We start from the raw sequence: 23513 nt of genomic DNA, 5'->3' as shown, positions 1-23513 counted from the left end.
ATTTTTGGTGTTGGTGTTAGGAACCAAACCCATGGTCTTATACATGCAAAACATGAGTTATAGCACTGAGCTATATATACCCTCAGTCCCTGGCATTCCTTTCTGAGATCATTTAGATAAGGTGCTAAAGTTTCAACTGAAGTAGTAGATTATAATACTTAGAGACTAATTTTACAATTACTAAATTAATTACCTTTGCATTTTTCCAGTTGGAAATACAAGGAGGAATCTTCCACTCTTGTTGTTCCTTTACAGTCATCTGAGTTGAGAAAAGAGCAAGAGAAGTGTGATATTTTTATAGATTCACAGTCTAGCTAAAAACCCAAGTATGATCTTTCTCATCATAGACTCTTCCATTTACAACAATTAATGGACAGATTTTGTCAAAGTGTAAAATTCCATTTGTTTTGGTAGCACTATATACTGTGTTCCCATACCATGGATTCTATTAAAAATTTTAATATAGTAAAAAATGGAAAAGAATCTAGAAATTATCTCTGACACTTAAAAATGCTGGCTGGTATTTTTCCACAAAGTTATGTGTTACCTTTCAGATGAAAACTTGTTCTTTTGGGGTACTAAAAAAAAGTCCCTTACTATTATCAGTTGGAGACCTAATGAACCCAAGGTACTCATATGGGATATCCTTCATGTGAAACAGATCCTGTTCATTTCATTAGAAGAAGGGTTTAAGCTACTAATAATAAAATAGCTAACATTTCACATTCATTCTCATATGCATTCTAGAAACAGTACTTTGTAGTCTTGACTGGGTCATTATTTGATATTGACAAAAGAAATCTTATCAGTTTGGTGACATGTACCTTTAGGCATAGGGAGGTTATTTATGAAATTAATAAGCATGAGGAAAAAATGAGACCATGAACTACAGCAAAGAATACCTTTCGACTAGGAGAGTGCATGACAGGCGCAGGAGGAGAAGGTGGTCCTCGGGGAATTTTCTTATTAATCCTGAAGGAGAAATCAAACACAATCAGAGAGTGATATACTTTTTTGCCCTTTTAGTTTTTATATCTCAAATTTCCCCTTCTTATTTTTTGTTGTGTAAAGCTTTAAACACAGGCAAAAACAGATATAATGAATGTCCATCTATACCTATCATTTGGCATCAGCAATTATTAAAATATGGTCAATGCTGTCATCATTGTTACTCAGCTGACATCCCAACATTATTGTTACATAATAACAATATGTGTACTGACATATAATTAACTATACATATTTGGGGTTAGGGCTCAGTGGTAGAGCGTTTGCCTAGCACGTGCGAGGCCCTTGGTTCGATCCTTAGCACCACATAAAAATAAAATAAAGATATTGTGTCCATCTACAACTAAAAAATAAATTTTTAAAAAAATTTAATTAAAATTTTGCCAGAAAGATACACCTGTGGCAGTATCACAATTAACACAGTGAACATATCCATCGCTCCAGAAGTTTCTGCATTGCACTTACCTATGCCTCTTGTCTCTCCCTTCTTCTGACCCCATCTTCTTTTCCACAGGCAAGCACTGTTCTACCTTTTATTACCATAGATTAGTTTCCATTTTCTAGGGTTTTATATAAATGGAATCATACTATATGTACTTGTTTTTACCTTTTACTCAGCATAATTATCTTGAGATTCATCTACATTATTGTATTAATACACTTCAAAAAAAATTTTTTTAGTTGTAGATGAACACAGTATCTTTATTTATTTTTATGTGGTGCTGAGGATCAAACCCAGTGCCTGACACATGCAAGGCAGCACTCTACCACTGAGCTACAGCCCCAGCCCCTACTTTTTTTTTGAAAACTATTTTTGGGGTACTGGGGATTGAACCCCAGGGGCACTTAACCACTGAGCCACATCCCCAGCCCTTTTTTGTATTTTTGAGACAGGGCCTTCCTAAATTGCTGAGGCTGGCCTTGAACTTGCAATCCTCTGCCTCAGCTTCCTGAGTCATTGGGATTACAGAGGTGAGCCACCATGCATCCTACTTTTTAACTGGAACATTTTTCTCCTTTAATATCTTTAAGAACAATGGTTAGCATCTTTAAGATATTATATATAAGATATTAAATATAAGACATTATATATCAAATATCCTTTAATACCTTTAAGAATATTTGGGACATTTTTCTCCTTTAATATCTTTAAGAACAATGGTTCAGTCTTGTGAAACAATCTACTTACTTGAACCTTGGAGGTTCCATTGGATCTTTCTGCATTTCTACCATTCGAATAACCCTCTGTTTAGCTCCAGAGTTGAAAGCTACTCCTTGCTGAGATGGTGTGTACCTAAAGAAAGTAGATGGAAACTAAGGGTGTAACTAATTCAAGTTTTCAGTAGGTATTTTCCTATTATAATCTTAAGAGACTACATTTTCAAATCTCTTCACAAAGGATTAACAGAAAATTACAAAATATCTAAGCAGAGCCATCAGGAACAGAAATAAGAGAATTAGCAGAGATTATGAGTTACAAACAACGTAAACTGGAGTGGTTAGATTGTCAACAATCCATCCTCATCCATTTTCTAACATGGAAGTTAGACCATTTTCTAACATGGTCTAGAAATAGTAGCTATTTTCTAAGTGTGTATTTGAGGAAAAACTACCCACATAAAAATCCCAGCAGGCATCTCACAGCAGTTTTTGATTAAGTTGTGAAACAGAGAAAAAATAATGGCAGCAGCCCTAGCAGCTCTGAGTTTTTCTTTAAAGTCTATATGTGAATCATTCGTCCACACAAAGATTTAGTTGAGTGAAGTCCCTCAAAATTTAGGATTGTAAGGTCGTCTATTATATTCAATAGGAAAACTATAACAATTGTGGTTAGGATCATATACCACAAGTAACTTATTTTCTAAAATAAAAAAAAAAAATACTTTGAAAACATCAATAACAGCATACAACTTAATGTGGACATCTTTAAAAATTCTGCTTTAAGTTGTTTGCAAGGAGAGTCAATAGACGTCCCTATTCAAGACAATTCATTTATAATTATGACTATGTAGGATATTGAATGAATACCAGAACTCCTAAGTCAAATGAAGTCTGAAGAGAAATTAAGACTTCCAGGCCTCATACCGGATGTACTGAGCAGGAGCCAGTTTATCAGCTGCTCGAACTGGCATGGCTGCGGCAACCTTCTGCGATACAGATTTCTCTAAGGCTACCCTTGTCTTTTCTGTTATCTGAAATAAGAAACATCATACTGAGTGGTTTGGAAGTTAATAAGGATGTAAAAAGTCATCTAAGATAATTATATATATATATCAATTCCCAGTTACCTCTTTAATAGCTTCTTCATCAGGTCTTTGTAGGTCTGGATCATCTGCATTCATAACCTCCTTTGGAACCAGGTCAGTGTATTTGCTATAAATGACCTGAAATGTTTAAACACAAGCAAGCAGAGAATGAAAAAATGCAACCTCATTAAGTCATTCCAGATGTCAACATGTCCTCTCAGCACACTTATAAATTTAGGACACTCAGTTTTGTCTTTTTGATTTTAAAACCAAGAAAGCTTAAACTATATACACAAATTGCTGCCTGGGCTGTAAGTTAATAATTTTCCTTTGACCCCATGTATTTAAATTATTTGAGATCTTCTAATCAAGTCAGAATCCAAATAAATTGTGCCAACAAAATCTTATGCATCAGTGATCTCTATTTTTGAGGCTCACTAGGACTTGAAATTAATGATGATATAAATTGCCCAAAGAACCATTATCTCGGATTAAAAACTCATCAGAATTTAAGTCAGGTTACCAAATAATTTCCAAATTCACTGGGCCTAGAAAATTTCATTGACCTCATCGTATTTATAATGTTTCTCTTTTTCTGCCATCAATTCTATTCAAAGACTGAGAAAATGAATATGTGCCCCAGTGAAAAAACGCAGAACATTCTCTTCCATCAGAAGACAAAAATGAAAGAGGAAAAAACAAAATACATCCTATATACATAACTTATTTTATACCCAAAATTAAGACTGCTAGGCTTAATATAGATTCTTTTAGACTGACAATGGGTGATAGGCCCCCAACAAACAGAATATTACTTGCTTTCACAGACATCCATAGTTAAAAAAAAAAAAAAAAAAATGCATACAGCAGATTCTAAAGAAAAAGAGATCACAGAAATTTAAACACTAAAATAATAAGCATTCTAGATTTTAATGCTTTAATTTGAATTCTTTGACAAAAAAGAACAACTTATAAATATGAAAGAAATTAAAATTCCTAAGCATTTGAAACCTTCAAAAATTTTCTACAGAAGAAAACTATAAGTCAAAGACTTATACTAATAATTTTGTTCTATCATATGACAGTTCTTAAAACTGTTTAGGGAAATTCATATTATTCCTAATTTCCCATTTCAAACAGTGGACCAAGACATTCTTAGGCTTACTTGACCTGACCTGGCTTTGCCTGCAGCATCAATCTCCCTCCATAAATTCTCACTCCTTCACACATATTTCAGTCATACAGCTCTCCTGTTCCTTAAACATGCTTTCCCACCAGTTCTGAACCTTTTCAGAATACTGACTCCAGTTCTTCATCTCTGCATAAGATCAAAAGGGCCCATACTGGTGAGGCCTGACTAGCCTTGTTAAAGCAGCAGCCCCTTCCTCAACCATTCTGCTTCACACCACTCTTTACCGTCTTCAAAGTGCTATTCACAGTATGAAATTATTTATTTATTCTACTTGTTTACTATTTTCCCTATTTAAAAAAGGCTAACATTATTGAGCACATGTCACTTTTTGTTTTAATATACACATTAATTAATTTGACCTTAGTATCAACCCTAAGAGATAGGCATGATGATTATAGCTGTACTAGATGAAAATATTCATGAAAGTATTTCTGGTGCCTATAACAATGCTTGGTGCATAAGAGATATTTAGTTAATTTTTTTGTACAAATTAATGAATAAATTAATTTAGAGAAGCTTTATCATATGCTATGGGTACTTATATTTTAGGTACTATAGGACCAACTTTTTTTTTTTTTTTAATTTAAAGAAATGGAGTCTTGCTAGATTGCCCAGGCTGCCCCTGAACTCCTGGCCTCAAGGGACCAATGTGCCTCAGCCTCCAGAGTAGCTGGGACTACAGGTGTATACCAATGTGTTCAGCTAAGATTTTTCTATATAAGCTACTGCTTTCCCAGGAAAAAACTACCTCATAGGTATAAACTGAAATCTTTAGCTTGTTTCTCTAAGGAATGAGAAGAAGGATCAGGTAAGAAAGTACAAATTTAGCACAAGATATCCTATTGACATGTAAGCTATTAATGTTATCATCCTTCAAGGTTTATTTTGGAAGGGACCCTAAAGGTGACTTTAATGAGAAGTTAGGCTCACTACATTAAGATTACATAGCATCGGGCTGGGACTGTGGCTCAGCGGTAGAGCGCTCGCCTAGCACGAGCTGGACACGGGTTCTATCCTCAGCACCACATAAAAATAAAGGCATTGGGTTGTGTCCATCTATACCTAAAAATATAATAAATGTCTAAAAAAAAAAAAAAAGATTATACAGCTTCTAACAAACACCAAATGTCTTATTTTCAGGAAGGAAAAATCCATGCCACACAAATTGAAAATTATATAACAACATTACAGAAGACAATACCTAGACTATGAAGGGTTAATAATCATTTTCATACAGCAATCACTATAGGAAGATTCTAAGTAAATGGTTCCCTGGTAGTCATATAAGTTCAACATAAAGTCTCAATACTAATTTAGCATACAAGAGCCATTTGCTGTTTCTTATTTGGGTATTCCAAAGTTAATAACCCTTTAAATGAGCATCAGTAAGATTCTACCATCTCACAAGGCTGAGTGAAGGACATCTGAAGAGTAAGATTCCTCCACGATAATTAACTATAAAACCCCCAATTTTTATAGCCTGAGAACCAAATGTGCTGAAACTCAGTACATTCCAGGAGGTAATGGGGCTGGATAGGGTTATCTGAAAACTACAATATATCCTTGAAGGCAGAAGCATTAATGAGCTTTGTGAATAAGATAAAGGAGGAACTCCTCTGTAAAACAGATAATTCCTTATTACTGAAAATAGGCAAAGAACTAGACTAACTGAAAGGATGAATCTGTCAACATACTCACTGTGTAAAACAGAAAACGCTATCTTTAGTCTTACTTTGTGTAATCATAAAAAATATTTAAAAAAAATTTTTTTAGTTGTTGATAGACCTTTATTTTATTGATTTATTTTTATGTGGTGCTGAGAATTGAACCCAGTGCCTCACACATGCCAGGCAGGTGCACTACCTGAGCCACAGCCCCAGCTCTCATAAAAAATTAATAACATATTTATCATAGGGTCAGTTTAAAGTTGTTAGGGTTTTTTTTTTTTTCTTTTTGGGATGTAGTTAGAGAGCATTCTTTTAGGTAATATCATGTATATAACATTTTCTATGAAACTACTTCAGAAAGAAAAACACATATACTAGGGCCTTTAGTTCAAGATTTGTCACTGAAGTTCATAACTGAAAAGGAGAGAAGCATTTAGTTCTATCAAGATTTATTCCAAGAAACTTTTTTCTATCTAATTTTGTATTACCAACAAGTCATATTCACAGCACTTACTTTAAATGTACAGAGATCAGTGGCCTTACAACTTGATATAAATATTACCTTGTGGAATCCTGACTTATTCTCTTTACCTCTTAATACTTACTGCTAAAATTGGCATTTTCGGAGGAAGGGGCACTAGGGAATGAATCCAGGGGTGCTTTACCACTGAACTATATCCCTTGTCTTTTATTTTTTTAATTTTAATTTTGAAATAGGGTTTTGCTAAGTTGCCAAGAATCTTGTTAAGTCACTGAGGCTGACCTCAAATTTGCAACCCTCATGCTGCAACCTCGTGTAGCAGGATTACAAGCATGCACTACTGTGCCTGGCTAGAATTTCCATTCCTGCTCTCAATTAATATTTCAGTGAGAATTCTATGGTCAGATTCCTCTGAGATAAGTTAGGAATCTTTGCACTACAGTGCAAATAGAAAAAAAAATCCCCAAAACCATTTTCATCTTTTGTTGAGAATTCTGCATAAGTCTCCTAAATGATCATGAATTTTTTAAATTCCATTTTGTACAGTAAGTAGTCGATTCCCATTTCTTTTAAAATAGAAAATCAATGCTTTTCATACAGGGTTTTGCTGCCACCTCCAGCTCCCCTCCTATAGCCTTTATAAACGTAGAAGGTGTTTCTGGTTAAGACAATGGTGGTTGAGTGGAACACTAGTGGCATTTTACAGGTAGAATCAATTATGTTAAACATTGTACAAAGCTCAAGATAGTGCTGAATAATCAAGTAATGTCACACTCAAAATGCCAATGGTATATAATGTGTACTCAGTTAAATTTGAATTATTAAATGCATTCCAAAACTCCATGCATTAATCCATCCACTTTTAACTAAAAATAAATAAATAAACAAATAAACAAACAAACAAAAAAAAAACAGTGTGAACTTGAGAGTGGTACTTCTCCATATTACCAGTTTTGAGTTCAGTTCTAGTGGTTGCATTATAGTCAAGCGTATAAGCATGGAAATAATGTCACTGTATAAAGGAACAAAGCTTTAGAGACTTTACTGGGTCAAAGTACTGAAATCCAAAAATAAATGGTTCAGTTTTTAACTCTATTTTTTTATATAACTATCAATATAGATGGTTGTCACAAAAATAAAAATATTTTCAGACATTTCCTATAAACCAGACAAAATTCTTTGTTTCCATTTGTTTTTTTAAAGAGAGAGAGAGAGAGAGAGAGAATTTCAATATTTATTTATTTATTTTACTTTTCGGCAGACACAACATCTTTGTTTGTATGTGGTGCTGAGGATCGAACCCGGGCCGCACGCATGCCAGGCGAGCGCGCTACCGCTTGAGCCACATCCCCAGCCTCCTTTGTTTCCATTTTTGAAATATAATGCAAAGCTATATTTAACTCAAAATATTACAATATTTTGTATTTGCCAATGTCAAATTATTGTCCCAAAATGTTGCTTTTTCCTAACTGATGAGAGTAGAGAGGGAGCATATCATATCAGTGAAATAATTATCCAATAAGGAGACATGCACTAAAACAAATGCTAGAGTCAAGTGAAGCTTTCCAATATAAATCCTGCACACATATAGGTAGGGGCCTCTAATTTTCTTTTTGTAGGGTAGATTATGCTTCCTCAATGACTTCAGATGAAGTTTTTTTTTCCCCCCATACTAGGGATTGACCCAGTTTAACCACTCAGCTACAACTCCAGTCTTTTTATTTTTTGAGACAGGATCTTGTTAAGTTGCTTAGGGCCTCGCTAGATGGGGAAGGCTGCCCTTGAATTTGACAATCCTCTTGCCTCAGTCTCCCAAGTCGTTGGGATTACAGGAATGCACCACCACACCTGGCAAGAAGTGGTTTTCTGTTATACAATGAATACTGATATTATTCACCTAACACACACTGGTAAATGCCTGTGTGACAAGCTTTCAGGCACTAATGTACCTGAAGAGGAAAAAATAAAATATCCAATCCTTGCCCTACAATAGCTCATAGTCAAATGATGTGTTAAACTGCTATGAAAAACATTGGGACTAGAGAGGAGAGAGTCAACGTAGCCAGGGAAGATCAGGGAGAGTATCCTGGAAAATAAAGAATAAGCTGAGATCTGAAAGCAATAGAACTTAGTCAAGGGGAGAGTGCTCCAGGCACAAGAAGAATGTCCATGAAAGTTCTGAAGATAAGAGAGAATGTGCCATATTAGGAGAACTAAAAGTATTCTTCATGGAAGATTTTTGAGAAGACATGAAAATTTTTCCAACTACCTATAATGGTTATTTTATATTGAAAATAAATATAATGGCTAAAACTGAACTGTTTACTTTTTTTTTCAGTATTCTGGTCCTGAGAATTGAGGCTAGACTAGGAAGGTAAGCAAAGGGGCAAGTTTGCCATAAGGAGGTTGGCCTTTATCCAGGAGACCATGGAAGCCAAGTAAAGATTGTAAGCATGTACACTTCTATGTGTATATGTAGAGGAAAGAGAACAGCAGACATGATGTGTCTGTTTTTTTCTGGCAGGCAAGACAAATGCAAAATAGATGGGCTGAGACTTTGCTGTGGTAAGACAAGCAAAAATAATAATGGCCTGAACTAAGTAGTAAGGAAGGGAAGAATACTTGAGAAGTATTAAGGAAATTACATAGAGCACGGTTCCTAAATAGATGGAGGGTCTAGAAGAAACTAAAGAACTAGAATGATTGTTAAGCACAGGGAGAGCATACTGGCAGTGTCACATTTGAAACTGGAATATCCTTTGACTCAGTGAAGTCCACATCTAAGAATTTATTCTACATGCAAAAAGAGGTTTGTATCTATCTTAAATAAAGTGCTATTTGCAAAACCAAAAAATAAAAAATAAAAACTACCAATGATTTAAAAATTAGGGTGTAACTACACCATGGAAGTATATATAGATTTTTTTTAACACATAACCTATGTATACTAATAAAAATCTTCAAAACATTAAGTTAAAAAAAGGTCAAAGGAAGTTGTATTAAAATACCATTCATATAAAAATCTGTTTATAAATGAATATGCATATATGAAGTTAAGAAATATATATATATCAATATTTAAATCAACAATAAAAGTCTGGAAAGATATACGTCACTGTAGTAAAACTAGTTACCTTTGGCAGGTAAAATAAGAGAAAACCAGGTAGAACTCCACCTACTTATATATACAGTATATACACTATATACATATACAATGTATATATGTATATAGTGTGTGTATATACACACACCATACGTACACACATATACATACAATATAGCTGTAGCTCAGGGTAAATCTGGTTTCAAAAAAAAAAAAAAAAAAAAAAAAGCTTCATCTGAAGTCATTGAGGAAGCATAATCTACCCCTGGCAAAAGGAAAATGAGGCCCCTATACATGCAGGATTTATACTGGAAGCCTTCAATTGACTCAAGCTGCATATCCTTTGGTGCATGTCTCCTTCAGGTAGTATACACAGTATATATACATATATATATACATATATATGCAGTATATATACTCTATGTACAGTATGTATGCAGTGTGTATATACCTTTAGAGTATATATATGCTGTACAGCCTGTATATACCACTGTTATCTTACCATGAGAATATATTACATGTGTAATATTTTTTAAATCTATAAAATAAGAGGAAACAGGACTCTCTGAGGCTTTGGTATAGGCAATGAGAAAGATATCACCATCATTTACTGAATTATAGAATACAGCAGATAGATTTTACAAATTATACATTTAGGTTTGGATTTGATTACACAGCATTTTAGGGAAATCTTTATATAACTGTCTGGGCTGGAAACACAGATTCAACAGTTATCAACCTATGAGTGGTAACTGAACCCATGGAAATAAATTATATATAAGTTAAGGAGAATGCACTGTCAGAGATCTTTGTCAGAAAGCTACCACCACAAATAGGTTGAGGTGAAGCCATACTAGTGAATTAGAGAATTAAAGGGAAGTGAAGTAGCATGAAATCCAGCTCTTTATAAAGAATCTTGAGAAAAGTTGAAGAAAGTTAAGTGGAAGTTAGGTAGTAGCTTAGAGGGAGCTTTGAGGATAGTCAAGAAAGTTTTTCTTTCAAAAGATAAGAAAAGCAGGCACATTCAAATGCTAATATGAAGGAGTGTCAGAACTCAAAGACTTGCAGTTAGAATTCAAAAGACAGTTGAGAAGAATAACTAATATGTGAGATTTGGAGGGAAAGAGAAGGGATTTCGAACCAGAATACATATGGCAAGATGAGGCTTTGATTATACTCACAGAACTCAATATCGATTTCAACCATTTCTTTTAACTTTTGAAATGTAAATACTAGGAAATTTAAAATAAAAAGATGAGGCTTAGAGAGAAGGTATTTCTTATGGAAACAAAAAGAAAAAGGTAAATGCAGAACAAAGTTGCCAGTTTTCTTCTGTCTTTATACTGAAACAGATGTGAATTACCTGTTCAGGATAAGACAGGATGGAGAGAAGCAGAAGTTACACACAAGTTGGTGGTAGCAAGAAGGGAGCAGGGCTGAAGATATAAATTTGAATGCCTGCATTTTTCCAAAAAGCTCAGCAGTCCTGTTGGAGGACTAAGGATGGGCTGTCAGTACTATTTTAGAAGGCAAAATAAAAAAGTCTGGGAGAGAGAAGCAAAGGATAGGTTCTGAAAGCTCTCAGGTATTTTTTTCCAACATCATCAATTCTAAAGAAATGTCTTACTTCTATCTTAAGTATTTATTTACAAGGGGGAGAAAAACCAAACTAGGTCTCCTCAAAAATAGTTCCTTGGCTCTGGGCATAGCTGTTATGTGATGAGATTATTTTAAGCAAATTTTATTTTTGTTTTTTGGATTACTTTGCAAGCAGGGCCATCCTAAATCTGCATGCAAATGCTAGTTTTGTTCTTAATCTAGGGCAAAAGAAGTGTGTGTTTATTATCCAAATGAACTATTAAAATAAGAGCTGGGATATCGCTCAATGGTAGAGCATGAGCAAAGTCCTTTGGACAATAACACATACACAAATTTAAGATAAATAAATAAGTAAAATAAAATAAGCATCTATAAATGTATTCTGTAAGCATATGGAGGGAATTAGAAGAGATGGCAGACAAAATTAAAAGCAGATTTTGGTTTTGGTGGGTGTAGCCTCAGTTGTAGAGTATTCGCCTAGCACACAGAGGCACTGTGTTTAATTCCCAGCATTGCCAAAAAAAAAAAAAGGTTGACTTTATTAGGGTTTTAGAATTGTAGACTTTAAATATTAGAGTGTCAAAACTACAAAATAATTGTATCTGAAATATAAAACTAAGTAAAAACCATGAATATAAAAGTCACTAAGCCAGGCATGGTGGCATATACCTTCAATCCCAGCTACTCAGGAGGGTGAGGCAGGATGATCTCAAGTTCAAGGCCAGGCTGGGCAGCTTAGTGACATCCTATCCTCAAAATAGAGAGGGCTGAGGATACAGTTCAGTGGTTAGGAATACCACTGGTAGGGGTGGGGATATAGCTTAGTTGGTAGAGTGCTTACTTTGTATGTACAAAGCCCTGGGTTCAATCCTCAGCACCATACACACACATAAAAAAAACAACAAGCAGCCCTGGGTTCAATCCCCAGTACTGCCCCTTCCCCTAGCTCAACAATTTGTGTAGAATTTCAAAAGACAAGTCACTACTGGATACAGTACCAAAGTTAACCTAAGCATACTTCATTGCTACTTTTACATATATTTTTTTTTGGTGCTAGGAATTGAACCCAGGGTCTTGTTCATGCTAGGCAAGAGATCTTCCATTTTAGCTGTGTCCCTAACTTCACTGCTACTATTAATATAACACACACACACACACACAAAAAAAAAAAAAACCAAAAACAAAAACAAAAAAAACTCACAAAACATTCATCAATGAGGAAAACAAACAAAAAACAAAGAACAACCCAATGAGAGGTTACCTTGTCTTTTGACTGTCCTTGTCGAGCAATTGCATCATACTTAATCTTTCCTTCAGGATCCACCTGAATGGCCAGTGCATTTGACATTTTTTTCTTTCGTCCCATATCCAGGGGATACTGGGCCACATGGATTTCTGGAAAGGCACCTCCATCTCCAAAATCCTGAATATTAAAAGAAATAAAAGGAATATTTAGTAATAACTAGAGACTCAAGATAAATTCATTTATTCAACAAATAATCATTGAGTCCTTAGCATCGTAGAGCTTACAGGCCAATGAGCAAAGATACAAAAAAATATATTCAGAGTGCCATGAGGGTAATACAGATCCTGGAACTGGGTGCTACTTTGATAGAATGCTTGCTACAGTCTTTGTTAAGAAGCAACAGGAGTAATGTGTAAGCTAAAGCCTGATGATGAGAAAGCAGTTATGGGAAAATCTAAGGCAAGCATTTTCTAGGCAGAGCAAACAGCAAATGTGAAGGACCTTCTGCAAGGAGGAGCTTGGCATGTTCTAGGAAACAAAAGTCCAGCGGAGCTAATAGCTTACTGTGAACAAAAGAACTGACACCATATGAAAGTGGTTCCAGGCCAAGGCAAAAAATGTTAATGATATGTGGCAGAAAAAAACTAAGAAAATGTTTAGGACAAAGCAAAGACATGTATGTATGTTTTGGCATGTATGCACACACACATATAGGGTAAGAGGTACTTAGGGGTAGCAATATAAAGAATTTTTCTTGGAATTAGATTTTATTAAAATAATATCATTGGGCTGGGGATAACACAGCAATACCTTGGGTTCAACACCAGGGTTCAATCCTGGGCACTAAAAAAATAAAAAGACATCTTTACTCATTATTATGAGAAGCAAATAAAAAAGATAGGAAGAACCTAGAAATGAATTACCATATTTCTTTCTTCCTTTTTATAGTGCTGGGGATCAAACCCAGGGCTTCAAGCATGCTAAGCAAGCATTCTTATTTGGCTATATTCCCAGCTTGGAAAACATACATGTGTGAGTGTGCACATGACTGACACACACATACACATACACAGTATATGTGTTGTATTATCACTGGGGGGATGAAATGGGGGGAAGAGGTAGAATCTAAGTTGCCCAGGCTGGTCTCAAATTCCTGGATTCAAGTGATCCTCCTGCCTCAGCTGGGACAACCGGTGCATGCTACTACTCTGGGCTCACACTTATAATAGTGATTACATACAATTATTTAGGAGGGAGAACAGACTACTAAAGTAGAACCATCTAAAGAGTTTGTCATTGATGTTTATATTGACTAAAAAAAGGGCCAGGCATGGTGGTACATTCCTATAACCCCCATGGCTTAGGAGGTTGAGGCCCTATGTAACTTAGCAAGACCCTGTCTCAAAAAATAAAAAGGGCTGGGGGTGTGGCTCAGTGGTAGAGCACCCCTGGGTTCAATCCCTGGTACCAAAAAAAAAAAAAAAAAAAGGTCATAAAATAAACATTAAGATCAAGTATAATTTTAAACTTTAAAAAAATTATTTATTTATTTATTTGAGAGAGAGAGAGAGAATGAATTTTAGTATTTATTATTTTAGTTTTCGGCAGACACAACATCTTGTTTGTATATGGTGCTGAGCACCAAACCCAGGCCACACGCATGCCAGGTTAGCACGCTACCGCTTGAGCCACACCCCCCCCTCCCAATTTATTAGTAGTTGCTTAGTACCTTGTAATTTACAAAATGAAACTCATTTTATCTTATTTAACTTTTATAACTAGCACTCTCATATTTTCATTCAGAAAGAATTCAGGTTTAGAAAAATTAAGCGATTTCCTAAGGTCTCATATGCATATGAACTTGAACTCCATTCTTTTGACTCCAAAGGGCTTTTTCACTACTCTGAGATACTTTTCTTAAAAAAAGTCACGGGGCTGGGATTGTGACTCAGTGGTAGAGCACTTGCCTAGCACAGGCAGGACTCGGGTTCAATCCTCAGCACCACATAAAAATAGGGGCATTGTGTTGTGTCCATCTATACCTAAAAAAATAGATATTAAAAAAAAGAGAAAAAAAAAGTCAAACCATGGTACAAAATAAAAGACAAAGGGATAAACCCACATAAATACAGTTATCTCATACTAGACAAAAAGCACCAAAAGCATTCTGGGAAAAGATGGCCTATTCAACAAATGGTGCTGGGAAACTAAAATCCACATGAAACAAAATGAAATTAAACCCCTCTCTCTCACCCTGAACAAAACTCAACTCCAAGTGGATCAAAGACTTAGGCATTAGAAGAGACCCTGTGCCTAACAGAAGAAAAAGTAGGCCCAAATCTTCATTGTGTTGGCCAAGGATCTGACTTCCTTAACAAGACTCTTAAAAAGTACAAGAAGTAAAATCAAGAACAGAAGCAACAATAAATGTTGGCGAGGATGTAGGGGAAAATGTTCATACATTGCTGGTACAACCATTACCATGGTACATACCATGGAAATGGTATGGAGACTCCTCAGAAAACTTGGAATGGAATCACCAAATGACCCAGCTATCCCACTCTTTGGTTTATACCCAAAGGACTTAAAATCAGTGTACTACAGTGACGCAGCCATATCAATGTATACAGCAGCTCAACTCACAATAGTTAAATTATGGAACCAAACTAGGTGGCCTTCAACAGATGAATGGGTAAAGAAAATGTGGTATATATACACAATGGATTATTACTCAGCCATAAAGAAGAACAAAATGATGGAATTTGCCAGTAAATGGATGGAGCTGGAGAATACCATACTAAGCAAAATAAGTCAATCCCCAAAAAACCAAAGGCCAAATGTTTTTTCTGATATGTGGATGCCAATTCACAATAAGTGGGGGTGCTAGGGAAGAACAGTTACTTTGTATTAGGTAGAGGGGAGTGAAAGGAGAGGGGTCATGGGGTTGGAAGGATAGTAAAATGAATCTGACATTATTATACATTATTATATATTATTATATATATAATATATAATATTATATATTATTATACATTATTATACATATACTATGTACATGTATGACTACACGAGTAGTGTGATTCTACATCATGTTCAACCAGAAGAATGAGAAATTACATTCTTTATGTGTGAAGTGTCAAAAATGCATTCTACTGTCATGTGTAATTAATTGGAACAAATAAAAAGACAGGGGGAAAAAAAAAGGCCAACCCAGTACAGGCCAAGAAACCCCAGTATGAAATGAAAATCGAAACTCTATGAGGGTTGCAATAGCCTCCTGAAGTTTCAGATTTTAGACTTCCGAGGATCAAGATTAGGGGTGCAAACTGGGGTGCACAACCAGTAAAGTCTAGACAAATACCCTGAAACCTGAAAAACCTCTGGTCCCAAGGATTTCAGACAAGAATACTCAATTTGCACTACTAAGAATGATAAGAAAAACATTGATCATTTAGAGGGGTCTGATGGAAAAATTATAAAAATATCCGCTTTTACAAGACATCTTCAAGCAATATTCCATTAGATCTAGTATATATGAGTCCCTAGGTATAATATGCTTATTTGCTGAGAGATTTGGAATATTTGAAAATGAACAGAATAAAGTGGAAAGAGAAATTTTCTTGTAAATTAGGCAGAAATAGTTAAAATATTCCCAAGAAAAGTGCTTCCTGTACCCAGACCATCAATCTGACACATGCTCAGATTTGCTAGAGTTCTTCAACTATAATAAGCACTTCAGAACTGTAGATGTAGCATTATGTGGTCATTAAGCTTGCCAGAAAATCATAGCTTTTACACTGAAGACTAGAACAAAATGCCTTCTTCCACAGTACATTCACCCTCCTCAAAGCATCCATGGCATTTCCAGATTAGCTGGCCATTTTAGTTTGATTTTCAAATAAACAGTTCTGTTCCACCAGGATACATGAAACCTTTGATAATCAATTAAGATTTTAAAAAGCAGTCAAATGTCATAAAGCTGATCCATTGTATGTAAAATGAGGCCTGCCATCCCCATTGTGTAATCTACTGAGAAGCTAAAAAAAAAAAAAAAGATATAATTTCAAAAGAAACAGAATTCTTCAATTAGCTAATGCCAATCACTACCTTTTTTGCTCTTTTATTTTGCCGTTTCTCACAAATTACAGTCCCAGAGAGAACAAAACCAACAACAAAAATCCCTCAATATAGTAGGGCTGATCTTCTCACAGAAGAACTTATAAAGACCAGAGGAAACATGAGGGGAAAACCTCCTGAAATATGTAGAGGCCAGGTACAATCTAGCTGGGTATTTATCTTGTAGGCTCAATCTAGTCTGACATGTATACATGGGGGAGAGAAAACAGATGGTTTCTTATAGGATTCTAAGCAACAAGTTTCAATTCAAAAAAATACTATGATCACCACTTGGAGGCATATGAAAAAGGCAAGCGCTCTTCCCATTTGTGAAGTAAAAGTCATAACCACATAAGAACAGAATATAAGAAAGTGATAAAATAAATGAAGTGCAAAAACACATAGCCATTTTAGATTTTTAACAGGGCACATCCATTCCTTGGCATGTGGAAGAAAATTTGTAGTAATGAGAATGAACACTGGGAGAGGGAGAAGAAAAAGGCTTGATAAAAGCAGAGTTTATCCTGTGTTAAAAAATATTTATCTCAAATGTTTGTTTTCTCCCTAGATAAGGAAGGTGGTTGTTATGGCCTGGGTTTGTCTCCCCCAAACTCTTATGTTAATGCAGGAACATTCTGAAGTAAAATGACTGAACTGTGAGAGCTATACCTAATTAGTCCATCCTAGTTTGAATGGACTGACTGGATGGTAGATAGAGACTGGGGGGAGGCGGGTCACTGGGGGTGTGCCCTGGATTCATCTTTCCTCCCCTTTGTCTCTCAGCTTCTGGGACACTATGAGGTAAGCAGCTTTCTTCAGTCATGATGCTAGGCCTCACCTAGGTCCAAAATAAGAGCCAGCTAACCATGGACTAAACCTCCATAACTGCTGGCCCAAATACACATTTCCTCCTCTTAGTTGCTCTGGTCAGGTATTTTGGTCATAGTGACAAAAAAACTGACTAACACAGTGGTCTAGTATGGGAAGATTTCCCTGGAATTGGGAAAATATGCAATTGAACTGACTGATGCATAGGATCCTGAGTAACAGGTGCTGTCAAGAAGTTTGTTATTTGGAAACAAGGCAGAGATATAAAAAAGGATCACTCTATAGATTCTTCCTTCTCTTCTACTTCCTGTAAATCAACTATAAAATTTTGTCTCTCATTTCCCCAAACATTATCTAATCTGCTGATTAACATTCTCAGACTGAAGAAAACAGATGTGGGGTTAAAAAAAAATCAATAAAGGAAATGCTATTAAACCTTCCTTTAAAGGAAACTTTCAGGGTTATATGGTATTATTATTTTAGTTGGGGTTGTGAGGGAACTCAAACATAAAAATCACTTTATTTTTACCTCTTACTTTACCATTATTGTCCACATGCTGTATAATTCCTAGATTCATAGAATATGTTAGTTCCTTATGTACATGTTTAATAGTTTCGCATTAGAAGAGACAAAATGGCATAGTACTCTAGTGATCACAAACCAGTGATAATAAGCAAGACAAAAAAGAAATCTTCTGAGGGAAGTATGTCTTGAGAGCTCACAAGCAGAATTTCTATCACTGACATTAATAATCAGAAAATCTAGGGTTTAAATATATTTTACAACATATAATAATAAATTTCAACATAATTTAATAAATCAAAACAGAACATCCATATTTACCTCTAACAACCGAGGTATCCAGCCTTTTCGGTACCCGTATGGGGGTGGTTCTCTCCGGGAGGAGACCAGTGAGGTCTGCCGTGACCGCTGAGATCTTGCTTTCTCTTCAGCCTCAAGCTGGTCTTGGGATAGCTGAGTAGGTGCAGGTAAAAAGCTATAGAAAACAAGCGTCAGAATTTTAAAAACTCTTACATATACCAAGCATTTTATTATGTGTGGCAAAAAAGAAGCACTAAGAGACATAAAATAAAAAAAAATCCAACTGCAATTAAGACAAATGGTATCCATTATAAAAAACTACAGATATTTACATAATAGACAAACTATTGAGCTTTTATTCTTCTATATTTCTTTTAACAAGCAAATACACATTCCCCATTACCCAGGGGCCGAATGTCCAGTATATGATTTTCTAAATATCCTTTCTATTCTTATACTTCTTTTAAAAACTATTTTATTCATACGTGCTCCTTACTTTTTTAACTATTTCAATGTCAATACAAAAGAACAAGGATTCAAAGTGAATTTAACAAAGATATAGATACAAGAAAATATAAACTGCATACTTGAGGGCATTTTCCCAAGAGTCTAATTTAGAATGAAATTTAAAACTTAATAGGCTAAAGAATGAAAGCAGAAATCCTAAAGATGTGGCATTATTTAATCAGAACAACTTTCTACTAAATTACTTTTAACAACTTTTAAGTATTATGTTATCACAATGGTATCTAAAGTCCAAACAAAACAAATAAAACAAAAGGATTCCAGTAGATGTACATTGAAGGGAAAAATAATTCAAGTTCCTCTGTGATTCTTGGCCCAAAGTCTGAATATGTAGGAGACTTTATTCAGTTATCAAAAATATTTCTTGATCACTTGGGTGCAAACACTATACTAGACAGGCAATGAAAGTATAACTGAGAAACCTTATAGTCTTATGAGAAAGACAATCGCACAAATCCATAATTATAAATACATTAAGCGTTAAGCAAAAAATACAGAGTGCTATGACAGCATTCAACAGAGGGTTTACCAGTTCGGGGAGGTCAGGTTATAATAATGGCTAAGAGCTCAGAGTTCAAAATTTACCTTGAAACATTTAAAAATCTGGGTGAGTTATTTAACTCTATGAGCCTGTTTTCTCACCTGTAATGACAGATCACAGAAGAGTATCTACCTTATGAGGTTCTTATGAGCATTAAATGAGAACATTCACCAATCAGTTGGCAAAGTGTCTAGATACTGCTAAACCTATGTTCCATAAATGAGTATTTGGACTTGTTCCATGATTTCCCAGTTTGTGTTCACTGCCCGCAAACTATGCTCCCTCTTGGCCCTCAGCACACAACAAGAACATCTACTTATTGAACTGCAATTATTTATTAATTTACCTATCATTTCCTCACTAGACAGTGTTATGCTCTCTGCCTGTTTCATCCTAAATGTTAAGGCATTGTCTAGCTGACTACAGGAGTACCTTAAATGTCTGCAAGGTGAATTCACTCATCCCTTGCACTCACCATCTTTATGTCACTATAGCTTTCTCACCTTTACTCAAACAAGCTGTTTCAGGCCCTTTACATTTGCTAATATTCTATTTATTTATTAAGAACAATTTCTGCTGGGCACAGTGGCTCATACACCTGTAATCTGAGCATCTCAGGAGGATCCTAAGTTCAAGGCCAGCCTCAGCAATTTGGTTAGGTCATAAGCAATTTAAGGAAAACCTGTCTAAAAAAGGCTGGGGATGTGGCTCAGTGGTAGAGTGCCCCTGGGTTCAATCGCCAGTACAAAAAAAAAAAAAAAAAAAAAAAAAAAAAAAAAAAAATCCAATTTCTGTGCACCCTAGCATTAAAGTCTCACTCAATCACACCTCCCTAGAGCCGTTTTGCACCACCTTGTCCAAAATAGTCACTTCACCAGATGAACTCACAATCTAATCCTTTCTTATTCCCAGCATTTATTACTAAAGGCATTATTGATTTTACTCATATATAGTCTGTCCTACTAAAATATATGCATGAGGATGGAGAATGCAATGATACAGGAAAACCATTTTCTCCTACTAGCTCATTTAACAATCGACAATATGTAAGATTTAGGACACCAAATGTGTGGGATGCTTCCCTTACACATCAAGCAATTAACTGTCCTTCAGGGTCTCCAGTGCATCCTAGTTGGGTGTTTTCTAATGCAATTCAATTTTGATAGTGTCTAATGGAGATAGTTCCAGATCCCACAGGTTAGATGTCAATTCCAAGTCTGGACTTTTGACTCACTGACTACACTGTACCACCTCAGCTCAAACAACAACAAAACCCCAAACATTTACCTAGCCAGGTGTAAGAGTGCATGGCCCATAATCCCAGCTATCTGGGAGGCTGAGGTAGGAGGACTGCAAATTAAAGACCAACCTCTACAACTTAGCAAGACCCTGTCTCAAAATAAAATTAAATTAAAATTATTATGGCTTGGGTCCAAATCCTGGTACTTACAAAAAATAAATAAATAAAAACTAATGTTTACAGATTTATATAAAGGATATTACAAAAGACACCAATAAACACCAGATGGAACCTATGGAAAGCTAGGTAGTCCCCCAAATTGACCATTCAGAGACTGCAATCTGCCAATGCAATTTTAAGCACAGAATACCCTCTACATCTCTGGTATTGTTTCCAGGTGTTCATTTCCAATTCCATGTTTTCCAAAAATTCTTCATTCATAACCCTACTACTATCTAGTGCAGTGCTTTGCACCTGGAGGACATTAAAATGTTTGCTGCCTGTATTATTTACTAAAGGAAACTCTTCAGTCCACACAACTCATTGAATCTAATTCTTTTTACACTTAGGCTGGTACTAAACAAATAAACATTGTGTTGTTCTTTGTCTTATGATCGTACTAGTACCCCATCTTCTCTGCAACTCAAAAGTTATATTTCCTTCTGTACAAAAGACTCCTAAGATAGGGCAAGATACCCAGTAGTAATCCCCTGTAATTGAAACATTTTTAGGATTCATCAGTTAGGGAATATATGCGAGGAGAAAGAAGTGTATTACAGGGCCTCAAGCTGAGGTCCTAAAATGATTACTTTCTTTGCGCTTGGACTGTTGAGTTCGCATGGAAAGTTTTTCTACTTAGACGGAGCAGCAAGGTCGCGGACTAGCACGAGTTACGTAACTTCTTGGAATCTCCCACTTAACAGCATCTTTTCTCTTAATGGCGGGAGCGCTTTACCTTCGGTTACCAAGGCAACCGGGAATAGCAAAAAATCGGAGGTAGTTCTATCTACAGAAGAAATTCTAAGGTCCAAAGTTAAAGTGCTGGGCAAAGGTGAATTGAGAAGAAAGCGGCCTCTACTGAGGCCACTTTAAAATCCCTGTTCAGTTCCGCTCGCAGTCCCTCTTTTTTTTTTTCCTGTTCCTAGAAATCCCAGTGTCGGGAAACAGGCGGGAGAGAGCTCATCGCAGACAAACGGCCCGAAAGCCGCCAAGTCGCCGCCCGCGCGCTCCACTCATCCCGGAGAAATAAAGACGCTGCCCTCCACGGCCCCACCGCGTCCACCCGAGCCGCGGACATGCGAGAGCGCCCTCCAACCCGCTGTGAAGCTTAAGCAAAGAACACGTGAGACTCCAGAGCGAGGCCACGCCGCGGCTTTCGGACACAGGAAGGGGGAGAACTCAACCCGGGAAGCCCCTAGGAAAGATCCCGGTTTCGGCGAGGCCTAGTCGCCGCGGCGGCCAGCGGGAAGGTCTAGCCATGATCCCAACCCATATCGTTCTTTGCCCCAGGCCAGGTTATCTCCGGGGGCGTGTAGACAAAGAAAAGAAAAAGGTGTTTACTCCCAGACCCTTCCGTATCGAGGACCCGAATCAACAACCCACCTGGTGAGCGCCATCTTCTTCCGCTTCTTCCAGGGCGAGCGACAGCGCCGCGGGGCGGGCCTTTCCCGGCGACGGGGAGCGGAAAGGAAGGAGCGCGCGGTACGCAGGCGCCCTGGCCGCAAGGCGTTGTGGGACTCGTAGTTCTTTGAACATAGTAATCTGTACTCCTGACCAGACCTAGCGGTTTATCAGATAATAGCTTATGTCAAAAACAAGTGCATTCAGGAAATGATATAACCCGGTCATTCGTACTCTGTGACCTGAGACGACGTTCCCTAGGCAGAAAAACGAAATTGAAGGAAGATGCCTTTTTTGCTGCTTTATTTTATTCCCTACTCAGTCCCATTCCACTCCACTAGTAAAGTTTCAAATATAAAAGCCTTCTGGGGACAACAATGTTGAGTGAAAAGGTGTCAGGTTTTAAAAAGGGTAGAAAATCGTGAGACTGGACAGTTATTGTGTGTGTGTGTGTGTGTGTGTGTGTGTGTGTGTTTATATTATTCATTATATTGTACTGATTGTGAGACTTAAATGTGGGTAATATAGGTAGGTAGCTTTTTTCTTTTTCTTTTTTTTTTTTTACTCTTTTTACTTTTTTTTACTCTCTAAAGTTCTATAGAAATACGTTGGTTCTTAGAGTTAATATTTTGGCTGACAGAGGTGTGATTTAACCTTTGCTCCAGGAATGTATTATTTCTAAAAAGAGCATAAAAGAGGAGCAAATTAGAGAAGGTCCCAAAGGCAAGATCAAGGGGCTTAGATTTAATTCATCAGGTGATTTGGAGATGAAGAAGGACTTAAGTAGAGGGCCACAGTCAAAGAAACAGGCAAGAAAGACAACTCTTGTGGCAGATTGGGTTTCTATGGCAATGAGAGACAAAAGAGGCCACTAAGGGCAAGGTTAAAATAATTAACATGGGAAATCAGTAAGACATAGACCAAGACCTGGGATGTAAGATTGAGAGAAAGGGAGGGAGAAGAGCACTTAGAATCCATTTTCATTTTCCACAGAGGCATATCACGTGAGGCATTTGCACTAGTCATGATCCCTTGCTGTCCTTGGGGTGTATAAGAGAATAGCAACAGAGTTTCATGGCAGTTTTGGCAGAACATAATTAAGAAAGCAAATCTGCAAAAATGACATGATATTATACCTCAAGGCCTAGTGCTTTGTTTGGTTTTGTGGGAGAGGGATTTGGTGTTCTGGCATCTTGTTTCTTCTTTGCCCACCCATCCCCCATTATCATGGGCATTTAACAGCTGCCTGTTGCCCAGTGCAACCCCCAATCAGGGCTC

The 23513-nt window shown here is 36.5% G+C and overlaps 1 protein-coding gene across 2 annotated transcripts in view; it reads right to left on the bottom strand.

The window, feature by feature from the left end:
• Nucleotides 1-22285, bottom strand: part of Snw1 (SNW domain containing 1) — a 37697-nt gene extending 15412 nt beyond the window's left edge. For both annotated transcript variants that reach the window (XM_076849790.1, XM_076849792.1), the window contains exons 1-8: nucleotides 22218-22285; nucleotides 18331-18484; nucleotides 12558-12719; nucleotides 3297-3392; nucleotides 3094-3200; nucleotides 2198-2302; nucleotides 903-972; nucleotides 194-259 (exon numbers count right to left, since the gene is read on the bottom strand). In XM_076849790.1, the coding sequence (XP_076705905.1) occupies nucleotides 194-259; nucleotides 903-972; nucleotides 2198-2302; nucleotides 3094-3200; nucleotides 3297-3392; nucleotides 12558-12719; nucleotides 18331-18484; nucleotides 22218-22231 (774 nt within the window). In that variant the 5' untranslated portion in view covers nucleotides 22232-22285. The remainder of the gene's footprint in view (nucleotides 1-193; nucleotides 260-902; nucleotides 973-2197; nucleotides 2303-3093; nucleotides 3201-3296; nucleotides 3393-12557; nucleotides 12720-18330; nucleotides 18485-22217) is intronic.
• Nucleotides 22286-23513: the final 1228 nt, after the last annotated feature.

The sequence above is a fragment of the Callospermophilus lateralis genome, chromosome 3 (assembly GCF_048772815.1).
Source record: "Callospermophilus lateralis isolate mCalLat2 chromosome 3, mCalLat2.hap1, whole genome shotgun sequence".
Classification (NCBI taxonomy): domain Eukaryota; kingdom Metazoa; phylum Chordata; class Mammalia; order Rodentia; family Sciuridae; genus Callospermophilus; species Callospermophilus lateralis.
Note: the sequence above shows the minus strand (reverse complement) of the source record. Positions and strands in the feature narration are given on the sequence as shown.